The sequence below is a fragment of the Panthera leo genome, chromosome B2 (genome assembly GCF_018350215.1).
Source record: "Panthera leo isolate Ple1 chromosome B2, P.leo_Ple1_pat1.1, whole genome shotgun sequence".
Lineage (NCBI taxonomy): Eukaryota > Metazoa > Chordata > Mammalia > Carnivora > Felidae > Panthera > Panthera leo.
In genome coordinates, this window is record NC_056683.1 from 94,385,716 (window position 1) to 94,406,761 (window position 21,046).

Here is a 21,046-nt window from a genome sequence, read left to right on the forward strand (position 1 = left end):
CTGCATGACATTGTACTAGCCACAAAGATGTTGTCTAGTAAATACTTGGGTTACGCTATTTAGACACTTCATTCTCGAAGACTGAAGGCTGAAAGTTCTTTGCCTTCTAACAGGTCACCAAAGAATGAGAGATGTAACAACGTGTTCACCTTCTCACCAAAACCCAAAGTGCACAGTGTTCAAGTAGTATGCAATCTTACCTAAGACATCTTTCTCGTGCTCAGGCACAAGCACTTTCCACTTAGACTCCTCAGGATCCGTGAAGTCGATGTTGATCAGGCGATAGTTGGGCGAATGGCGATTTGTCTTGAAGGTGAACAGCGTCCCCTCATTGGTCACATAGTCATATTCTCCTTCAAAGTTGTCGATCAGTTTCACCCACTTCAGGATTCCTGGTGAGAGAGCAAGCATCCCTGTCACCTCTCCTATGTTTAAAATGGTGTGGTTTACATGTGGCGAAGGGAGGGCAGGTTTTCTCCGTCCACAGAACGTAAAGCGGACAAAATATCTGAAAAGATCTAAGCCTTGAGAAAGAGCAAAGACAAGTGCAGGTAAATTGTAAGGTTTTAAAAATATGAGGAAAATATTTTTCATGAAAAACCTGAAAGACACTAAAGGACTTCTCCTCTCAGCCCCCTGCCCCAGGTAATCTGATAAATCCTCTTCTACCCGAATATCTCAAAGCCAAGCACTTCTTTCTACCCGGACCGCCACTACACCATCCCACATCTTCGTCATTCGCCTCCATGTCTACGGTCTATGGCGGCGGCTCCCAACCAGGACGATTTCACACACCAGACACACACTCCCGCACACTCATACCTAGACATCGCCCTCCACACACACACACTCAAACCCAGGTACAAATACAAACACAGACACCCCCCCCCCCCCGCACACACACACACATCCACACCTTAAATGCCATTTATAAAAATAAAAAATATAAATAAATAAAAAACACTGGGAAGACATCTGTTTCACAATGTATCAGATGTAGATATTCAGAGAGTACATTTTAAAAGTTTTATAAACAAAAGAGCTCGATGATTTCTAAACTACTGAAAGGCACTGCCAGATCTTAGCTATTCTCTAATTAATCTCCTACCTTAAATTTCTCAGTGAAATTGCTATATTAATTTGGTAGTTCATTTTTATCCTTGAATCTTTCAAGGTGATTTTACATTGTCTCCTTCATCTCCATAGCATAATATCTTTATGTGATTTTTGGTCGAATTAAATTTATCAAGAAAAATATACTCCCATGGAGGAAAGAGATTTTTTTTTTTTTTTTTGGTCAGACATAACTGAATTAAAACCCCAGCTCCATTATTTAGTTGTGTGACCTGAGCAATCTCTTTATTCTCTACTAAGCTTTATTTTCTCAACTGTAAACTAGGATGAGTAAGTAAATTAAAAAATTAGCGTCAAGTGATTACTAATACCTACCCCACAACAAAAACTCAACAAATATTTAAAAATGAATGACCAGGGGCACCTGGGTGGCTCAGTCGGTTGAGCGTCCGACTTCAGCTCAGGTCATGATCTCACGGTTGGTGGGTTCGAGCCCCATGTCGGGCTCTGTGCTGACAGCTCTGAGCCTGGAGCCTGCTTCGGATTCTGTGTCTCCCTCTTTCTCTGCCCCTCCCCCGCTCACATTCTGTCTCTCACTCTGTCTCTCAAAAATAAATAAAAATTTAAAAATTTGTAAAAAAAAAAAAAAAAATGAATGACTAGAATTAAAACTAATAATAAGATAAGCAAGCTAAATAAAATCTATAGCTTTCTAATATGCCAGCAATACCAGTCAGAAAATATGGGGTGAGGAGGGCCCTCTTGTACAATAGAAGCAAAATTAATACTTAGGAATGCACTTAACACGAAATGTGAAATCTATATGAAGAAAGCTCTAAAATCTTCCTAAGAAATCCTAAAACAACAACAACAACAAAACCCTGAAGAACTAGAAACACGTACCATACCTCTAGATGGGAAGACTCAATATTTCAAAGGTGCAAATAATCCCAGAGGAAATCTATAAATTTAACATAATTCCAATCAAAATTCAAATGAGATTTTTAGGGAATTTGACAATATCATCCTAAGGTTCATTTGAAAGAACATACACGTTAAAACAGTCATTTTTCAAAATAGAGTGAGGGGGAACTTTTTGCACCATGATGCTCTTAACAAGCCTCTCCCCCACCAAAGGTAACCATCATGCTGAATTTTACATTATTTACTTTATTTTTCTTCATTCTTTTCCTGCTCCAATATGTATCCATAAACACTACAGTCTAATTTTATCTTATCCTTGAATTTCATGTATGGTGAAGTCATACAATATGTATTCTTTAGTGTCTGATTTCTTTCACATGACATGTTTGTGAGATTTTTCCATCCTGTGGTTATTTTGAGTGACTTCTGGCTAAATCCCATTGTGCTCGAAAAACACACTGTATGATTTTTAATCTTTTGAAATTTGCTAAGAAAAACTTTTAGGGTCTAATTATTTTTCCTTTAAGGATTTTTAAATGTTCCTGTGACTGAAAAGAATGTATATTTTGCAGATTTTGGGTGTGATATGCCAAATAGGTCTATTAAGTCATATGTTAATCACATTGTTCAAATCCATGTATTTACTGATTTGGGGAGCCATTTTTTTCTATCAGGCAGAGAAGAGGTCTTAAAATGTTCCTCTATGATTATAGATTAGATTTGTTTATTTTTACTTGTATTTCTGTTAATTTCTGCCCTCTGTAGTTTGAAAGCATGCTGTTCAATACATACCAAATTAGAATTACTATATTTAAATAAAACTCAATTGAGCTTTTTACGGTTATGAAGTTTTAACTTTAGCAATGCTTTTTACTTTTTATTTTTAAAGTCTACTTCGATGTTAAGACAACTATGTGATTTTCATAGTAACATCTTGGGCAAGTTGTCCTCTGCAGAATGACTGGTCCCAATTATGTCGTTTATCATTTCTGAAAGATTTTTTCTTTTTCATCTCTCTTAACCACTCATGCGTTCCACTGCTTGGTGGGAAGTAAAATTTCTTTACATCCATATTCTATTTCATTAATTCTCTCTTCAGCTGTGTCTAATTTCTTCAACCTAATAACTGAATTTTTTAACATTAATAATCATATTTTTTACAGAAATTCTACTTGGTCTTCTTCCACTCTGTTGGGTTATTCTTTACAGGATGTTGTTTCTTGCTTATGCTTCCAAGTTTCTTGTTTATTTTTTGTAAAAGTAGCATCACATCGTTTACTTTTTAAAGTGCATTTAAATTTAAAATGTATTTACGTTAGGATGTGATAATTCCACTCGGTGCTTCTGTTGCTCTATTTCTCATGCTGGTGAGTTTCTTTGTCTGATTTGTGATTTCTGTGTGTGTGTGTGTGTGCGTGTGTGTGTATGTGTGAGTTTTGACTGTGAAATGATTTCCCTTGAAACAATATCTATGGGAATTCTTGGAGGCCTGAGTTAAAGTAGCATTCTTCCAGAATGCTACCATATTTGGCTTCCGTTTGCCTGCTGAGAGGCAACCAATCTGGGAGCACTTTCTTAGCCTGAGGATTTTTGGACCTCAGAGGGGACAATCAAGATAACCTGTACCCATGTCAGCCTTTCTCATGTTTTAGGAGAATTCACATCCTGCCTCTCCCTCTCCTTCCCTAGTGCTAACGTAAAGATAGGTGGGTTTTCTTCCCATACCCTCCCTTTCCCCCACCTCTTGCTCCCAGCTCCACCACTGGTAGTTTATTTCTTAATCACCATTACATTGAGGATATCTCTCGTTAGATTCTCCAATATGGAGAACCAGAGGACTTTATCTTCTATCCCCCTTGCCCTGGGTGGCCATCAGATGGAAACTTAACCTGCAAAACCCAGGAACATTCTGGAACAATCCAGGATTCCTGCATTCATTTTGTCTTTGGTCTCTATGGTTTCTCTTTTTTTGTGCCAACTTTGCAATATATTTAAAAAGATATTTTATAAGCTTTTTACAGCATTTCAGTTGTTTTAATTGGGAGGTTACTCAGAATATATAATTTGCTGAACCTTCAAAGAGAAATCCTTACAATTAATTTTTATAAAGGTTATGCTGTGAATTTAAGTTTCAATTTTCTTTTCAGTAACAAACTGCTAACCTCAAACACAGGTGACCGCTCAAAGATAATTTCATTTTAATTTACATAAAACAATGCTTTAAAAGGGGAAAAACCCAAAAACTATTCCTTAGAAGACTAAGTAAATAAGTAAAAAATTAGCTGGCAATGCAAGAACTGCAGGTAATCAGAAAGGTACATTTGTTTATACTAAGAATGATGAATCACAATTTTCTGGACTATGACATTTGTAGACACAGAATCTTGGTTCAGAAAAATGTCAGATTCCTTAAATGTCCCCCTGACAATAAAACATTTCCTGATGTGCAACCTTTACTTCTCAAAGTAACCATCTTATGGTTTCTGCCTGAAAAGGTCTTGCAGGCATTATAGTGATATTTATTACGACCCTAGCCACCCACCCCCAACACAAAAAGTCACTGAAATATCTACTAAAGGCAATACACAGAAATTTCCTTCAGTACCTCTGTATAATCAGGTGAGCCTGAAGATGTGGCACACTCGTTTTAAATAATCAAGCCCCAGGGAACACCAAAACAACAAAGTTTGTGGTCATTATCTACCATCAAATCCTGGAGTATTAACCTGAGTCATAAATAAATACTACAAGTCATAAATTCATTTGAATTTAGGTATGTGGCTGGATTTATACAAATGGGATTCAAAGTACTGGCCCCCATGGGGCTGCATGTTTAAAATGATGTTCACGGAATCTTTTTGCTCTCCTGAAAACCTTGCTCCTTAGGGATTTGGCACAAAATAATTCAAGAGAAATGGTATTTCAGTTGAACAATGGGGCTCACTCAGTTTTGCTATTCACAAGTTAGAACGCTATTGATTGAAATGGAAAATAGAAAAATTACTCTTAAAAAAGAAACATGGCTTAACTCCCAAACCGTCTCACTTTTACCATCCTTTCCTGAGCTTCTTTTTTTTGTAAGTGGCATTATTCACTCTGACGCCAACAGAATTCAATTCCCAAACTTCTCCCTGTGTAAGTTAAAATAACTTTTTATAGACCTGATTCTTGGTGGGAGAATGATTTGTTTGCTGAGGGAAGGTTAGCTTAAAATAAGTCATCTTATGCTTTCCCTAGAGCAAACTCATTACTTTTTATTGCTTCCTTTTAAAATCAATGGTATTAACTTTGTTTCATAGAAAATGTTTTGTAAGCTCTCTAGCAACAGGGGCTGAAAGTGCTTTTATACTTTATGAAACACTATACAATAATAAACAAATGCAAAGTGAAGTCATGCTCTGACACTTGGAGGGCAGAACACTGTTGTTCTCCTTGGCCTGACACCTTCCTTCCATCCCAGCTGCCTCACAGTGACAGTCAGAACACGGGCTTGGGAGTGTCAACTGACCTGAGTCTGAATCTTTGCGTGGCATCAGGGAAGTGAACTGGCCTCACCATCCCCAGTTTCCTGGAGATAACAACATGTGCTCCTTAGAGGTTGTTGAGAAGACTAAATGAATTATCTACAGTTGTAGCTCAGAATCTGGCACGCAGAAAATGTTAAATAGTCAATACTTACTACTATTCCAAATAATCCCAACATTCTTCAAATGGCAAAAATAAGCTAAATGTGGCTTCTGAACAGCATGACTTGTTAATAGTGAACTTTTAAAATCTAATTTCCATCTGTCATAGCACGTAGCTATTTTCCTAGAATAAGCCTTTAGAATCACTAATTTTAAAATTAGAAAAAAATACTACTTTTGTCATTATTACTTATATTTTTATATTTATTTATATTTTACTTCAAAATTAATGTTTTGCTTATTTTTATGCTATCTTTTGATGTTCCAATTCTTTTTGCTTTTTTTACATTCCCACTCTGAAACACATACTAGTTTTTAATAACTCCCTGCCTTTCACAGAAGCCCTCCTCACCTGTTGGGCTGGCTCTTAACACTCAGCTGAGTTTGCTAAACTTTGGACAACTTGTTTGTTTCAAGTTTCCCAAATGTTTATTTCCCCCTTTCCACACCACCCCCAAAAGATGCCCAAGCCCCGTAAAGCATGAAACATGAGTCAGCGTTGTCTCAGCTACCGAGAAACAAGAGGTCACGTGCCCTGCATTAGCTAGAGACAGCTGAAGGAACAACTTCAGTGTCCAAAAACACCGAGCTTCCTTGGTATGCGTAGCATGTACTGTAGATTAATTTTTTATGCAGAAGAGAGCCATTTTTCATTAATGACACGGAAGCACTAAAACAAAGACAGGCTGAGTGCTGAAAACTTCATCAGTCTAAAAGGATCGAATTTTCAGCAAAAAAGGAAAAAGCAGAGAGACAGGTTAGTGAAAGTCTGGATGAAGTAAAGATAAGCTGGTATTTCCTGACAAAAATCAGTCATGTCAGCACCATCTGTCGTTTCTGCCAAATGCTCCATAAATGCTGAGATAGGAGCAAAGACAACTTCAGGCCCGTCCTAAGATGGCTACGTTGGTGTGCTAAGTGTGTTACGTTACTAACACGGACTTTAGACATTGATAGTGCTTTTCACCTAATAATGCTTCCTAAGGGTTCTATTTCAAAACTTCTAACACAAGTTTAAATGCATTCAGAATAGGGCCAAATGGTCAGCATCTCTTTTGTTGCTGTTCACCTTAACAATAGGAAATAAAGGATCTGAACTTTCACAGAAAAGTGAAAGAACCAAAGAGAGAGGGAACAAAAGAAAGAAAACAGAGGGGAAAGGGAGGGCTTTTAGAGTCTTCAGACCGCAGAGGTGTCCCAACTGTGAGCCTGCGCATGTGTGCTAGGTCACAGCACTGCTGATAAGCCCCGAAACTGTGCACTGGCGACCTCACAGAGACCATCCAGCAGGAATGACGGCGCAGAGTGGGGCACCTGATACATGCTACACGCGTGCTTTGTAACTAAATATGTAACACTTACCCAATCCCACAGTTTAGACTGAGACTTACATATATTTGTTGACAGTGTGAGACAACAGAAGCAACCAAATTTTAAAATAGTGGTCTCAGACTTTTCCAGTAAAAACATTTAGAAATATAAGTTAAATATTTATACTGAACACCAAGATAAATATGCATAAAAGTATCTTGAAAACCATCATTTATATTTTTAACGTATAAATGAAATTTTAATAAAAGTTTTTTAAGTCCACATATTTGAAAAAAGAGCAAATCTAAGGCCTGATAACTATAATATAGAAAATCTGTAAAAATTTATTCTGAATTTAGTTGATATGAAGTAACTTTATATATATGTTGACTCCTGAACAACGTGGGAGTTAGGGATACCAGCAACCCACTGCAGTCAAAAATCCACATATAATTTTTGACTCCCCTGAAATTTTACTAACATTCCACTGTTGACTAGGCACCTTACTGATAACATAACCAACCCACTAACACATATTTTGTATCTTATACGTATTATATACTGTATCCTTAGAATAAAGTAAGCTAGAGAAAAGTGAATATTAAGAAAGTCATAAAAGAAAATACACTTATAGTACAATACTGTATTTATTATTAAAAAAAAGAACAAACCCAAAATCCACGTTTAGTGGACCTGCAGAGTTCAAATCTGGGTTGTTCAAAGGTCAACTGCATATTCAAATTGGATAATAAACTTAGGAAATGAAATATATATATAATTTTGAAAATTCTTAATTAAATACAGAAAATATAACTATGAAAATCCAGACACAAATCATTTGCTTCCAAGGTTCAGGATGATTAATTTCAACTAATCTGCAGGCATGAATCACATTAAGAATCACAGGAGTCAAGACCCAGCTGTCTTTTCTCCTGCAGACTATTAAATTGTCACGCCAGCCTGGTGTCCTAAGTGGTTCTTCACTTTTGATCTTAAACAAGGAACAGAAGAAGAGAAAGAAAAACTTCTGCCCATACAATATACACAACTGGAGTATATGGTCTGTACTTATTCATGGTCTGTACTTATTCATCATTCTCAGGGTTTCATAAAGGATAAAAATTTAACTAAAAAAACTTGAGGAGGCCAGAAAAGAGAAGATTCAAAATGCTTACAGGAACATGACCAGTGACTGATGGAGGATGGCTTATAAAGCAGGGCCACCTGAGCACCATGAGCCATAAACAACAACATCATTCAAGACAAGCTGGTACCCACCTTCTAGGAGTCTACATGAAAGAAAAAAATTATCTCACGCTTGTTAAAATGGTAAAGAAGGCTTTATTCAGGACTCCCGAGAGAGGTGTTAAGACTACAGCAATAAGAGAGAGAGAGATCAGGCTTAACTCCAAATACAAAAAAGGGAGCTGGGGATTTATAGCCAATGAGCAGAATGGACAGAGGGGTGGTCACTAAGAGGACACATGGAGTAGGGGGGGTGCTAGTTAAAACAACCTACTAATATTCGTAGTGAAGGCAGGTCAAGGTAATCAGATATCACATAGGGGAGGAATGAGGAATTTGATCAGATATTAAGGGTGATCAGATATGGAGGGTAGGAGATTCTCTTTAAACTGATTTAGTGAGATTCTTGCTACAACTGAGCTGTGCTGGCCCAACAAAGGAGAGGAGGCTGAGGAACCAAGGCTGAGGATTGGTTGAGAAGAGGGCTTAGGGAAGTCTGACTAACATCTGGCCAAGGACAGACTCCTTGTTATCTGTCAGGCACTGTTCTAGGTGCTGGGCACTCCAGGGAGCAAGACAAAGTCCCTGATCTCATGCAGCTCACAAACACTCACACAAAGTGTTTCTGTTGTTGTTGTTTGTTTTTGCACAGTGAAAAAAAGAAATAAGAATAGGGGAAAGGAAGAGAAAAGCCAACTGCAGAAGAAAAGGTGTCAACCCTGTGGTAACTGCTAGGGCAAAAATCCCTCCTCCCCCAGAGAAAGAAGATAGCAACTCAGAACATGTCTCTGGCAGCCAGAATATCACACAGAAGGGAGGGTGATATATATGGGTGATATATATAGATTTTTAATTTTTTTATGTTTATTTATTTTTGAGAGACAGAGACAGAGTGTGAGCGGGGGAGGGGCAGACAGAGAGAGAGACACAGAATCAAACCAGGCTCCAGGCTCTGAGCTGTCAGCACAGAGCCTGACGTGGGGCTCAAACTCGTGAACCCAAAGATCATGACCTGAGCTGAAGTCAGATGCTCAACCGACTGAGCCACTCAGGCGCCCCATGGAGGGGAGGGGGTGTGATATTCTTTGGAAGACATTTGCTTAGCTGTTTGGAACACCTAGGAAATTGTTTAAACAAACTTCTAAGGCCTAGATGATCTGTCTGGTGCTGTTTCTACACAATGGTAAATGGGGGAGGCAGAGGAGTTTCCTGCTCAGAAAGGTCAGGAAAGGAGCAGCCACCAACCTGAAGTGCAGTTCCTGTGGAAAGGCAATGGGCACCTTTCCAGATGTGTTCATATTATTAAGTAAAAATACTACACATGTAAATGGCGGAAATGAAGTTCTCCAAAGTGAGGCAAAGGGTAACAGGTTGAGAGATCAGGCAGAGTGGTGAGCAGGAAAATGGTCAGCAGGTTGGGGAAGAGAAACAAATTTACTCGACAAATGTAAATGACAAAGGAATCTAGTTTCAAAGGGAACTCCTTTAACTCTCAATATTCTAAGACTTTTTTTCCATCCTGTATTTATGTAGTTTTGTTTTCTCTATGTGTTTTCCCTATGATATTATATAGCCATTGGCTACTTTTTTGTGCTTTTTGTGATTCTCATTTTGAAATGCACAGGGGTAGAGGATTTTCTTGGGAGACAAAGTTCACAGAAAAGTTACAAAGTGCTACCTAAATGAAATTATTTAGGGGCGCCTGGGTGGCGCAGTCGGTTAAGCGTCCGACTTCAGCCAGGTCACGATCTCGCGGTCTGTGAGTTCGAGCCCCGCGTCAGGCTCTGGGCTGATGGCTCGGAGCCTGGAGCCTGTTTCCGATTCTGTGTCTCCCTCTCTCTCTGCCCCTCCCCCGTTCATGCTCTGTCTCTCTCTGTCCCAAAAATAAATAAAAAACGTTGAAAAAAAAAAAATTTAAATGAAATTATTTAGTTTTTCTGACAAGCAATTTAGCCCTGCCCTAATAAACAAAGAATTAATTTACATGAAAATGCTGAGAATTCTCCCTGCCTTTAAGGTAAAAAGGATTGAAATCATAGCAAAAAGGCTTTAGGTTATAAAAGGGATATAAATTTCAGCAATATAAAATGAAAGATTTCAGAGGTGTCTGAGTGGCTCAGTCCCTTTTAAGCCTCCGACTCTTGATTTCAGCTCAGGTCATTATGTTCTGGTTTGGTCTGTGGGACTGAGAGCCCCGTGTCGGGTTCTGTGCTGATAGCATGGAGCCTGCTTGGGATTCTCTCTCTCCCTGTCTCTCTGCTCCTCCCCTGTGGGTGCATGTGCGCACGCTCTCTCTCTCTCTCTCAAAAATAAATGAATAAATAAATAAATAAATAAATAAATAAATAAATAAATAAAATTTTTTAAAAATGAAGGATTTTATAACATTGGATTCAGTTTTCAGTCACCGGGTATCCAAATCTAACTCATCTAATAGTTAACTAGCACATTTAGCATTTAAGTTAAATGTTAACTATTCTTCCCCTAGTTTAAAAGTATAACAAAAATGGAAGAGTAGGTAAGGAAATAGCAAGAAAAAGATCCCTGGCAGTAGTCATGGTTACCAACTGGGCATATAAACTCCCAAAATTTCAATTATCAACCTATACAATTAGACCATTTCCCACATAGTCTCACACTTAGAGGCACACCTATTTACATTTTTGTCAATGAAAGGACCTTTTTTTTATTATGAATCTGGTTTTGCAGAAAATTAAGTCAACACCAAGATCTATGTTTAGAGTAGCTTTGATACTGAAGATAACCATTTATACTAGGATATTCTCTATCTATTTTACAGTGTTACCCAAAACCAAAGTGTCCGGATTCCAAGTCTTCCTCTTTCAGGCAAGAAACGAAGGAAAAAAGAAAGGAGGACTCCTTGAGAAACTACTATATGCCAGGAACTCTGCTAAGCCCAGCCCCATACCTCTTCATTATTCTTCACAATTCCTCATGAAGTAGGTATTACTTCCCCATCTGTAGTCATGGAAATAATGGAAACATTGAGAGAAAACATTCCCATGCCTGGTTCACCAGTTATTTAGTTATAGAGCTGAGACTGAAATTCAAATCTGATTTGAAAGTGTTCTGGTTATTGTTCCAATATATCCAACTATAATTAATAGAGGTTATTTAAAAATTTTTAATGATCACTATCTCAATATGCTATGTGTTTCCTGTTATAAACTAAATATGCTTCACTTAATGTCTTCAACAGTTCAACTGACACATAGTACTTGTTTCTTTAAAGTCATAATCCTATCATTGACTCATAATAAACAAGCAATTAATTTAAAAAAACCAAAACACAAAAAAACAAGATCTCTCTGATCTTGTCCTATGCAACTGAGTTTGAACCCAAGGATGGAAATGGATTTCCATGTCATTGTATTAGCAATGGCCAATCACTGTAACTGTGGAGAGCTTTCAGAATCCCAGGACTGCCATTTGAAAGAGTAACTACTCTGAGGTTTACGTTACCCACAAACTTAATGCTAGTAAAGCAATAATTAAAAAAAGATGGCAGGCCCAGCTACCCCCAGAATTTAGCAGCTATTAGTGGAAAACATTCTCTAATGCGTTCAGTATGCATATCAGTGTGTAAATCAACAGCTTCAAATCCACCTATCCTATTATACACTTCAAAGTCTATAGGATATCACATATTTTTCTAAGTGCCTCAATGAATGCCAAACACTGGTCAGTTTAATAACCTTACTAGAAAATGAAATCAGGTTAGTGTTGTAAGACTTGTTAACTCTATTCCTCTCCATGTGCTTTTTCCATGAGGTCACCGTGATGGTGTTTTTGACAGGTCAACTTGGCTAGTCTAATGTCCTGAGTTAATCAATAAGATGCTAATCTAGGTGTTATTGTGAACGTATTTTGTAGATGTGATTAAAGACCATGATCAGCTGACTTTAAGCAAAGGAGACTATCCTAGATAATCTAGGTGGGCCTGATTCAATCAGTGGAGCTGAGGCTTCTCTGAAAAGGCAGAAATACTACCTGTGGACAGCAGCTTCAGCCTGTGCTTGAGAGTTCCAGCCTGTTCTTCCTGATGGCCTGCCCTAATGATTTCAGACTTACCTACCTAGTCCCACAATCACATAAGCCCATTTCTTGAAATACATGTCTTAATGTAGATCTCCTACTGGCTCTGCTTCTCTGGTTAAACCCTGACAGACACCTTCACAAGCCATCAATAGCTCACAAATACAAAACACCTAGGGATAACTGTAACAAGTAATATGTGGTTAGGGGGCACGTGGCTGGGTCAGTCAGTAGAACATGCAACTCTTGATCTTGGGGCTGTGAGTTCAAGACCCACATTGGGTGTAGAGCTTACATAAAAGTAGGAAAAAAAAAAAAAAAAAGACCAAGAACAAAAGAAATATGTGGTTCCACCGAGAGATCTAATATCAAATAAATTTATAGGTTTATACACAGTCCTAGTCAAACATACAGCTGTTCAGATCATGACAAAATAACCTTAAAGTTCCTCTGGATGAATTAAAAAGAAAGAGAACAATTTAGAAAATAATAATTGCTAACATTTACTGAATGCTTACTCTGCCCTAGGCTCTTTACCCAAGTTGCAAAAAAAACCCAAAAAAACAAAACCACCTAAGAAGCAGAGAAGACAAGGTAATTCAAGGAAAAGATCAAATTGGGAGGGCAGGCCACGACCTGGCTTATTTTGTAAATAGGATCTTCCTATCTGAATGCATCATAGCCATTTATGGTTTCTTAGATGTGTCCCTTTTTTCTCCTTCATGTTCATCCAGGGCTACAGTGTCTGGAATTTTATTCGTGATGGCCTAGTGAATCTCTGCACTGTCTTCCCTCCAGAATCTCAATCTCTGGGTCCTATAGTCTGTTTTCTTTTTCATGTTTATTTATTATTTTTTTTTTTTTGAGAGAGAGAGAGAGAGACAGAGCGTGAGCTGGGGAGGGGCAGAGAGAGAGGGAGACACAGAATCAGAAACAGGCTCCAGGTTCTGAGCTGTCAGCACAGAGCCCGACATGGGGCTCGAACCCACAAACCTGTGAGATCATGACCTGAGCTGAAGTTGGAGGCTCAACCGACTGAGCCACCCAAACGCCACCCCACAGGCCGTTTTCTAATTCCTCAGTAAAGAGGCAATGATAAATCATGGAATAAAAAGTATATAAGGTGAAAACAAACAGATAAGGACTGAGAGGTTTGGAAGAAAACAAGGTTTCCTCCAGTTCTGCCAGCCCTTGGAAGTTTCACTCACTGCATTACTATTATTAAAGTGGACACAGCAATCCAAGCTCAGAGTACCAGGAAGAAATTCTCTTCTCTGTATTTAGAGTAAATTAAGCAACCTGTGCTTTTTGTAACCTGTATCATTTAATAACAAGTCTATCTAATAATTTAAAGATATAACAAGGTAATAAGTAGGAAATGAAACCAGCACTCTCTGGAGGGAGGTCGCTGTAACTAGAATTTTTAATAAACTGGAGAAAGGCTAAGTCCTTCCCACCATCTTGGACTCACACAGGAACACTGTCAAGATGACAGCACAGAAACAGCTAGTCACTGCTCCTTTCGGATTTCATTCTTCAGAGGTCCAGTTCTGGGTACACCTAGACTCGCAACTCAAGTGAATAATTCTTGGGTGCTGGCTTTGCTCCTGTCAAAGAATGTGAAAACTAATGTGGCTGATCGAATTTTCTTTTGAGATCAAAATGGGTGCATCTTTTTTTTTTTTAACAGAAAAACAAGAAACCAAACCCACACGTATCTTCATGAAATGGATATATATTTCACACCTGAATAAATCTGTGGACTTCATGCTGCTGTATCTGTGAATGGCGCTCTGCAGTATCTAAGAATGTCAGGATGCCGATCTTGCTCAGGGACGTTTAAAAATGATGCAATGCCCGATCAATAAGAAAAGAAAAAACTGTATATTTTCTTATCATAATGTAATACAAAATTAGGTACCAATAATGAAGTAATCTAATTAATAATTAGAAATGTACTCAATATTGTATAGTTTGAAAATCTGTGTCACCATATCTAAAATATATTTATTTTACATTAACCATAACACAGGGTGATTAGTTTGGTGTCCTTATCTCAGTGCCAGCATATCTGTAGAGTTGTTGGGTCTGGGAATTCTCAGCACAGTACATTAAGCAGCTGGAGAGCTTTAATGCTCGAGGATGGTGCTGGTATGACATAGATGTTCAAAGGGAACAACATTTAAAATGAGCCACCTCCACAATTTGTAACTAGCTGGTATATGCTTGCTATCATGATGTAGAAGGCTTTCCAGGAAGCAAAACGAGGCTGTTATTGTGCATGCTGCTCAGTGCTAAGAAACTGTCTTAAGAACCTGTTAACCGGGCAAATTCTCACTGGTCTCTTACCTTAGCCTGTGACAGTTTGCACCATTACATCTGGACAATTATAATGCTTTACAGACCAAAGGGCTAGTTTCTCCTTAACACTCTTCAACTGCAATATGCACAGGACATTTTCACAGTCATACGCAAAGCATATGGTTAACCTCAATCTATGGAGAAAATGCTAAAGCCAACAAAAAGCTTCATTCAATTTTTCTTCATTTTATGGAACAATACTGAAAGAAAAAATATGAACTGAGATGATGTGGTTGAATGGAAGGTTTCTTGGGAAATCAATTAGAAGACCAAAATAATTGCTTTTTTAATTGAGCTTTCTGGAATAATTACCTGTTTGAAAGATAACTTACCAGTGATGCCATTGGATTCCTGCTGTAGGTCACAGTACCAGAGTCGGTTTACTGGATCACATCCCTCCCTTATTGATAATAAGACATAGCGACCATCGTCAGACAACTAGGAAGGAAATAAAAACAGTGCAGGGAGGGGACTGATTAGAAAATATTTTCTGCGAAAGCACGGTTAAGTAAAAACTAAAGGTTAACCTCAAATGCAATATGTTCATTCCAAATTTATGTGTGGCTAAGAAAGTTAGAAAAAAAAAGATGAACATCAGCTTTAACTTATTTTACTCTTACATCACAGTTTAAAAAACAGTGAAATATTTAAGTAGAAAATATCAATAGATAAAACTGAACGTCATGACTCAATGTGATTTTGATTTAAATTTATAGTCTATTCTTTAACTGAAAATAGATGCAATCTGTCATTTTGAACATCAGTATCTCTGACTTTGAAATTTTGTCACGGGTTACAGATATTAAAATTGTTGTGAATGAGTAAGAATTAGCAAAATGGGCATGATGCAGTTTATCTGTGGTGCACACTGCTGGCATCAGCCAGTTGCTGTGGAACAACTCTTTCTGTGTATCTAGTCACCTCTACAGCAAGGCGTCGAAGATCAAAAGCCTGTGCTTCTGTAGATTTCCTTTACGGAATCAAATAGGAGACTCTCAGGTAGCAAAAAGAATCTTGGTAAACTCATAAAACAAACGATATATTATGATTTTGAGTTGTCAAATTGATATAAGTGGTATCAAACCCTCTCTCTCTCTACACACACACACACACACACACACACATCCTTTTGTAACTCACTTTTTTCAACAGAATTAAAAAAATTAGTCCATGTCAATATATGTATATTTAATTCATTTGTTTTAACTGCTATGCAGTATTTCAATCTAGAAATATGCCACAATTAATTGATCTATTTTCCCACGAATAGATGTTTTATTTCTATTTTCTTCCTATCACAAGCCACACTTCAGAGAAGTTTTGAACACATTTATTTGTGGCCTTATGTGTGTGTTTCCAGGTGTATAACTAGAAGTAAACTTGCTCAGTGGTAAGACACTCACATATTCAACTTTCTTAGATGTGGCCAAATAATTTTCCAAGATGATTGCACCAACTTATATCTTACATTTCACAGTGAGTAACAGTTCCTGTTTTCCATATCCTACTGTGATGGCTAATTTTACGTATCAACTTGGCTAGACCACGGTACCCAGGTACTTTGTCAAACATTACTCTGGATGTTTCTGTGAAGGTGTTTTTGTTTTTGTTGTTGTTTATTTATTTTTGAGAGAGAGGGAGACACAGAATCCAAAGCAGGCTCCAGACTCAGCTGTCAGCACAGAAGCCGATGCGGGGCTTGAACCCACGAACTGTGAAATCATGACCTGAGCTGAAGCCAGAGACTCAACTGACTGAGCCCCTGTGAATGTGTTTTTTAGATGGGATGAACATTTAAACTGGTGGACTCTTAAAAGGTGATCACCCTTCATAATGTGGGTGTGCCTCATCCAATCAGTCCTGAAGGCCTTAACAGAAAAACAGTGACCTTCCCAAGCAAAAAGGAATTCTGCCTTTGCACTCAAACTGAAAACTCAGGATTTCCAGCCTGCCAACCTACCCTTCACAATCACATTAGCCAATTCTTTAGAAATAAATCTTTCTCCTATAGGTGTATACACACATTCTGTTGGTTCTGTTTCTCTGGAGAATCTTAACATACTTACCAACAACTGTTAATATGTTTTTTCAACAAATAGTTGCTAAGCAGCCATTATGTACAAGACATTTAAAGATATATCAGTGAACAAATCAGGGAAAAAAAAGTTACATTCTACTGGAGAAGATAAGTATGGAATTATGTAGCATATTATAAAATGATGAATGCCATGGAGAACATGAACAGGTGTAGGTAAGGGAGGCAGGATGTGGGGAGAGGAACTGTAACTTTTTAAATATGGTAGTCAAGGTAGGCCTAAGAAAGTGTCTTTCCATTCTGTTCTGCCTTGCATTGTTTCAGATGAGAAGTAATTTTCTATCTTTTTCTCACTGCATGTAATTTTGTGTTTTCTTCTTTCTGGCTGCTCGTGAGATTTTTTTTTTAATCTTAAAACTAAGATTTTTATCTTAGGTTTTAATGCAAATTAATAATGGGCTTTGCTGTAGTAGCTTGAGATTTGTTGAACATTTTGGATCTGTGGATTTGTCTATTTTATCAAATTCGTAACGCTTTTGGCCTTTTTTTTCCCCCTCCTTTACATTTTTGTGTCCCTTCACTTTACTGTAGGACTTCAGATACACAATGTTAGATCACTTAGCACTGCCCCATAGGTCAGTGGGGCTGTGTTCATTTTTGTTTCAGTTTTTTTCTTTTTGGTTTATTTTCAATTGTCCTGTTTTCAAATTCACTGACATTTTTGTAGTATCTAAACTGCTGTTAAGCCCATGCAGAGCATTTTTTGATTCGGATGGTTTATTTTCACATCTAGAAGAATGTTTGGTTGATTTTTGAATTTTTTGTTTCTTTGTTCATTATACTAATGTTTTCTTAAATCCTTTAAAAGTTACTTTATAAGTTGTTTTTTAAAATTTTTTAAACATTTTATTTATTTTTGAGAGACAGAGACAGAGCATGAGCAGGGGAGGGTCAGAGAGAGACAGAGACAGAATCCGAAGCAAGCTCCAGGCTCTGAGCTGTCAGCACAGAGCCTGATGCGGGGCTTGAACCCACGAACCGTGAGATCACGACCTGAGCCAAAGTTGGAGGCTTAACTGACTGAGCTACCCAGGTGCCTCTCAGTTTTTTTTTTTAAAGTCTCTGCTCATTATCCTGCCTGTCACTTCGAGATCTGTTTCATTGGCTACTATTTTCCCTGGTTATAAGTCACATTTTTCTGCTTCTTTACACACTTAGCAACTTTTTAAAATTGGATTCTACACATTTTGAATGTGGTCTGGATTTTTTTAGTGTTTTGTTTTTGTATTCCTTTAAAAAGTTTTGAGGCAGTTAATGTGTTAGTGGGTCAGCTCGATCACTCGGAACTTGTTTTCAAGCTTTGCTGGGAAACATCTACAGCCTCACTGCAAAGGCATGGCCTCTCTGGGGTACCAGTGAACACCCCAGATGTTCACAAGGTCTTTTCACTTTGGTCAGAAAGCGACAGTCTCTCAGACCTGTTACTTGTTGGCTTATAGCACCCTATAAACTTGAATCACGAAGTTTCATTCTATGCATATACTTAGTAGTCCACAAAGACACAAAGGGATACCAAGGCAGATTTCTGGAACTTAGTGGTAGTTCCCTCCTTTTGGTACTCTGCCCGCAAATTCCAGTGGCTTCAGTCTTCCTGAATTCTTTGGATACCAAGTTCAATGAGACTGCAGTACTCTGTGGGTTCTTCCTTCCTTGTGCCAGACTCCAGAAAATAGCTCCAGAGAGGCAGAAATACAGGGTAATCACAGCATTTGTCTTTCTTACAGATGATAGTCCAGCAATGCCTGTTGACCAATATCTGCAAATGAATGCTTTATTTTGTATAGTTTTCTAGCTGTTTATGGCAGGAGGGCTGCTCTAAGACCGGTTACACCGTCATGGCCAGAAGCAAATAACTGTCATTATATATCTATAATTTTTTAACTCATTTTTAAAAAAAAAAATTATGGGGGGGGGGGGGGAGAGCAAGAGAGAGCACAAGCAGGGGCAGGGGCAGAAAAAAGGGAGACAGAGAATCCCAAGCAGGCTCCATACTGTCAGCGCAGTGCCCAACACGGAGCTCAAACTCACAAACTGTGAGATTATGACCTGAGCTGAAATCGAGACTTGGACGCTCAACGGACTGAGCCACCCAGGTGCCCCATTAACTCATTTTTAATTCTTTATTGTATAATTACACTTTCTTTTTAGAGTATATTACTGTGCATGATTGAAATACACAGATATAAAAATTAAGAATGTAATTAAGGTAGAACTAATTTAAAAGAGAATACCCATAATTAATAAAAAACATAACGGGCAGGATTCTGTCTCTCCCTCTCTCTGCCCCTCCCCTGCTTGTGCGCATGCTCTCTATATAAACAAATAAACATAATACAAAAAGTTTTAAAAAACATAGTGATATATTTCTTTCTGTCTCATTACACAGTAAGGTATTTTTACTGTTTCTGTTTTCTATTCCAATAATACTTCTGTGAACTACCTGCAGCCTTTGGGGCATGCTTCTTTTCTTTCACGTAGAAGTGAAACCATCAAAAGTTCACTCTGACTTGTTCCGCTGCCCCCATCACGCCCACATATGCTGATTCCTTCTATCAGTGCAATGTGATAATACCGAGCGAAATGTCATCTAGACAAGAGTGCCTGAGCATGGAACACTTAGGATTTTACTTACCACCAACAGCAAGTGCTTAGACTTGTAGGAATTAGGTTCCAGCTCTCCAAAAATGTCCATCCACTGTCTATCTACAGGGTCATTTTGGTAGACCAGCTGTTTGTCAATTTGGTTCTTTGCATTTATAAATTAGTCATAACAGCTATGCATGTCTAAAATACCCATTGTTTTAAACACCTGGCAGCACGTTGGATGTCTTAAGTTAAGCATCGCTTTCTCAGAAAAAATCATTTTAAAGCACAGACATAATTTGTACTTGTGAAATAGAAGCGAGATTCCAAAGAAGTTAGTTTCATCAAATATTCTAGAAAATCCTGTTCAATTTGGCTGCTCTTTCCTGGTGACATTTTTTTTTCTGAGTTCAGAAACAGTTTCCTTTCACAAACATGAATCATACTTTGCTGTATGGGTTTTTGCCACAAATTATACATAATACCGAATGACTCTAGGTACATTCTCTTCTATCTTTTGCTGGCTCCTTACAGTCTTTTCAGATATCGTCAGTTTTGGAGAATCCTTACATAAATTTCTGATTTCCGTTAATTCTTTTCTCCATTTTCATCCTCACTGTATTTCCAACTTACCTGTCATTATGTTTTAAGTGGGTCTCTTGCAAAAGAACATTAGATTTGACTGAGTTTTAAAAAAACCCAACTTCAGAATTTGTATTCCATTTTCATTAATTGTCATGCTGAAGTACTGGCTTCCATGTTAATTTTGAGTATTCACCTTGCTTTCCCTTCTTTCCTCTTTGCACTGTATTAATATAAATTTTCTTTCGTTCTTTCTCTTTTTTTTTTTGAGAGAGAGAGAGAGAGAGAGAGAGCAAGAGCTGGGGACAGTAAAGAGAGAAGGAGAAAAGTGATCTTAAGAAAATATTTTTTTAATTTTTAATGTTCAATTTATTTTTGAGAGAGAGAGAGAGAGAGAGAGAGAAACAGCATGAGTGATGGAGGAACACAGAGAGGGAGACACAGAATCTGAAGCAGGCTCCAGGCTCTGAGCTGTGAGCATAGAGCCTGATGTGGGGCTCAAACCCACGAACCATGAGATCATGACCTGAGCTGCAGCCAGACACTTAATTGACTGAGCCACGCAGGCTCCCCTTGAGGGAGAAAAAGTCTTAAGCAGGCTCCATGCCCAGCACAGAGCCCAACATTGGGCTCAATCTCATGACCATGAGATCATGATCTGAGCTGAAATCAAGAGTCGGACACTTAACTAAGCTACCCAATCGCCCCTGATACAAATTTATGAACGTTGTCCCTTCTTTGACTTTGGGAGTTATATAACCTATTTCTAGGTTTTTACGTACTTTCCTTAAGCTTTTCATATACATAGTGAATAAACTCATGACTAGAATTTTAGTTCTACCTTATTTTTATTTTTTAATGTTATTTTTTTAATGTTTACTCATTTTCGAAAGACAGAGAGAGAGCACAAGCAGGGGTGGGGCAGAGAGAGAGGGAGACACAGAATCTGAAGCAGGCTCCAGGCTCTGAGCTGTCAGCACAGAGCCCAATACAGGGCTCGAACCCACGAACCATGAGATCATGACCTGAGCCAAAGTTGGATGCCTAACCGACTGAGCCACCCGGATGCCCCAAGTTCCACCTTATTTTTAAATGGTCCTATATTGATGTCATCAAGCAACCTTACATC

The 21,046-nt window shown here is 38.1% G+C and overlaps 1 protein-coding gene across 1 annotated transcript in view; it reads right to left on the reverse strand.

Annotated features, from left to right (window-relative positions):
* LOC122220224 (prolyl endopeptidase) overlaps positions 1–21,046 on the reverse strand; it is a 119,864-nt gene that overhangs the window by 53,999 nt on the left and 44,819 nt on the right. Inside the window, exons 7-8 of the mRNA XM_042939460.1 lie at positions 14,990–15,095; positions 201–392 (exon numbers count right to left, since the gene is read on the reverse strand). Of these exons, the coding sequence (XP_042795394.1) occupies positions 201–392; positions 14,990–15,095 (298 nt within the window). The remainder of the gene's footprint in view (positions 1–200; positions 393–14,989; positions 15,096–21,046) is intronic.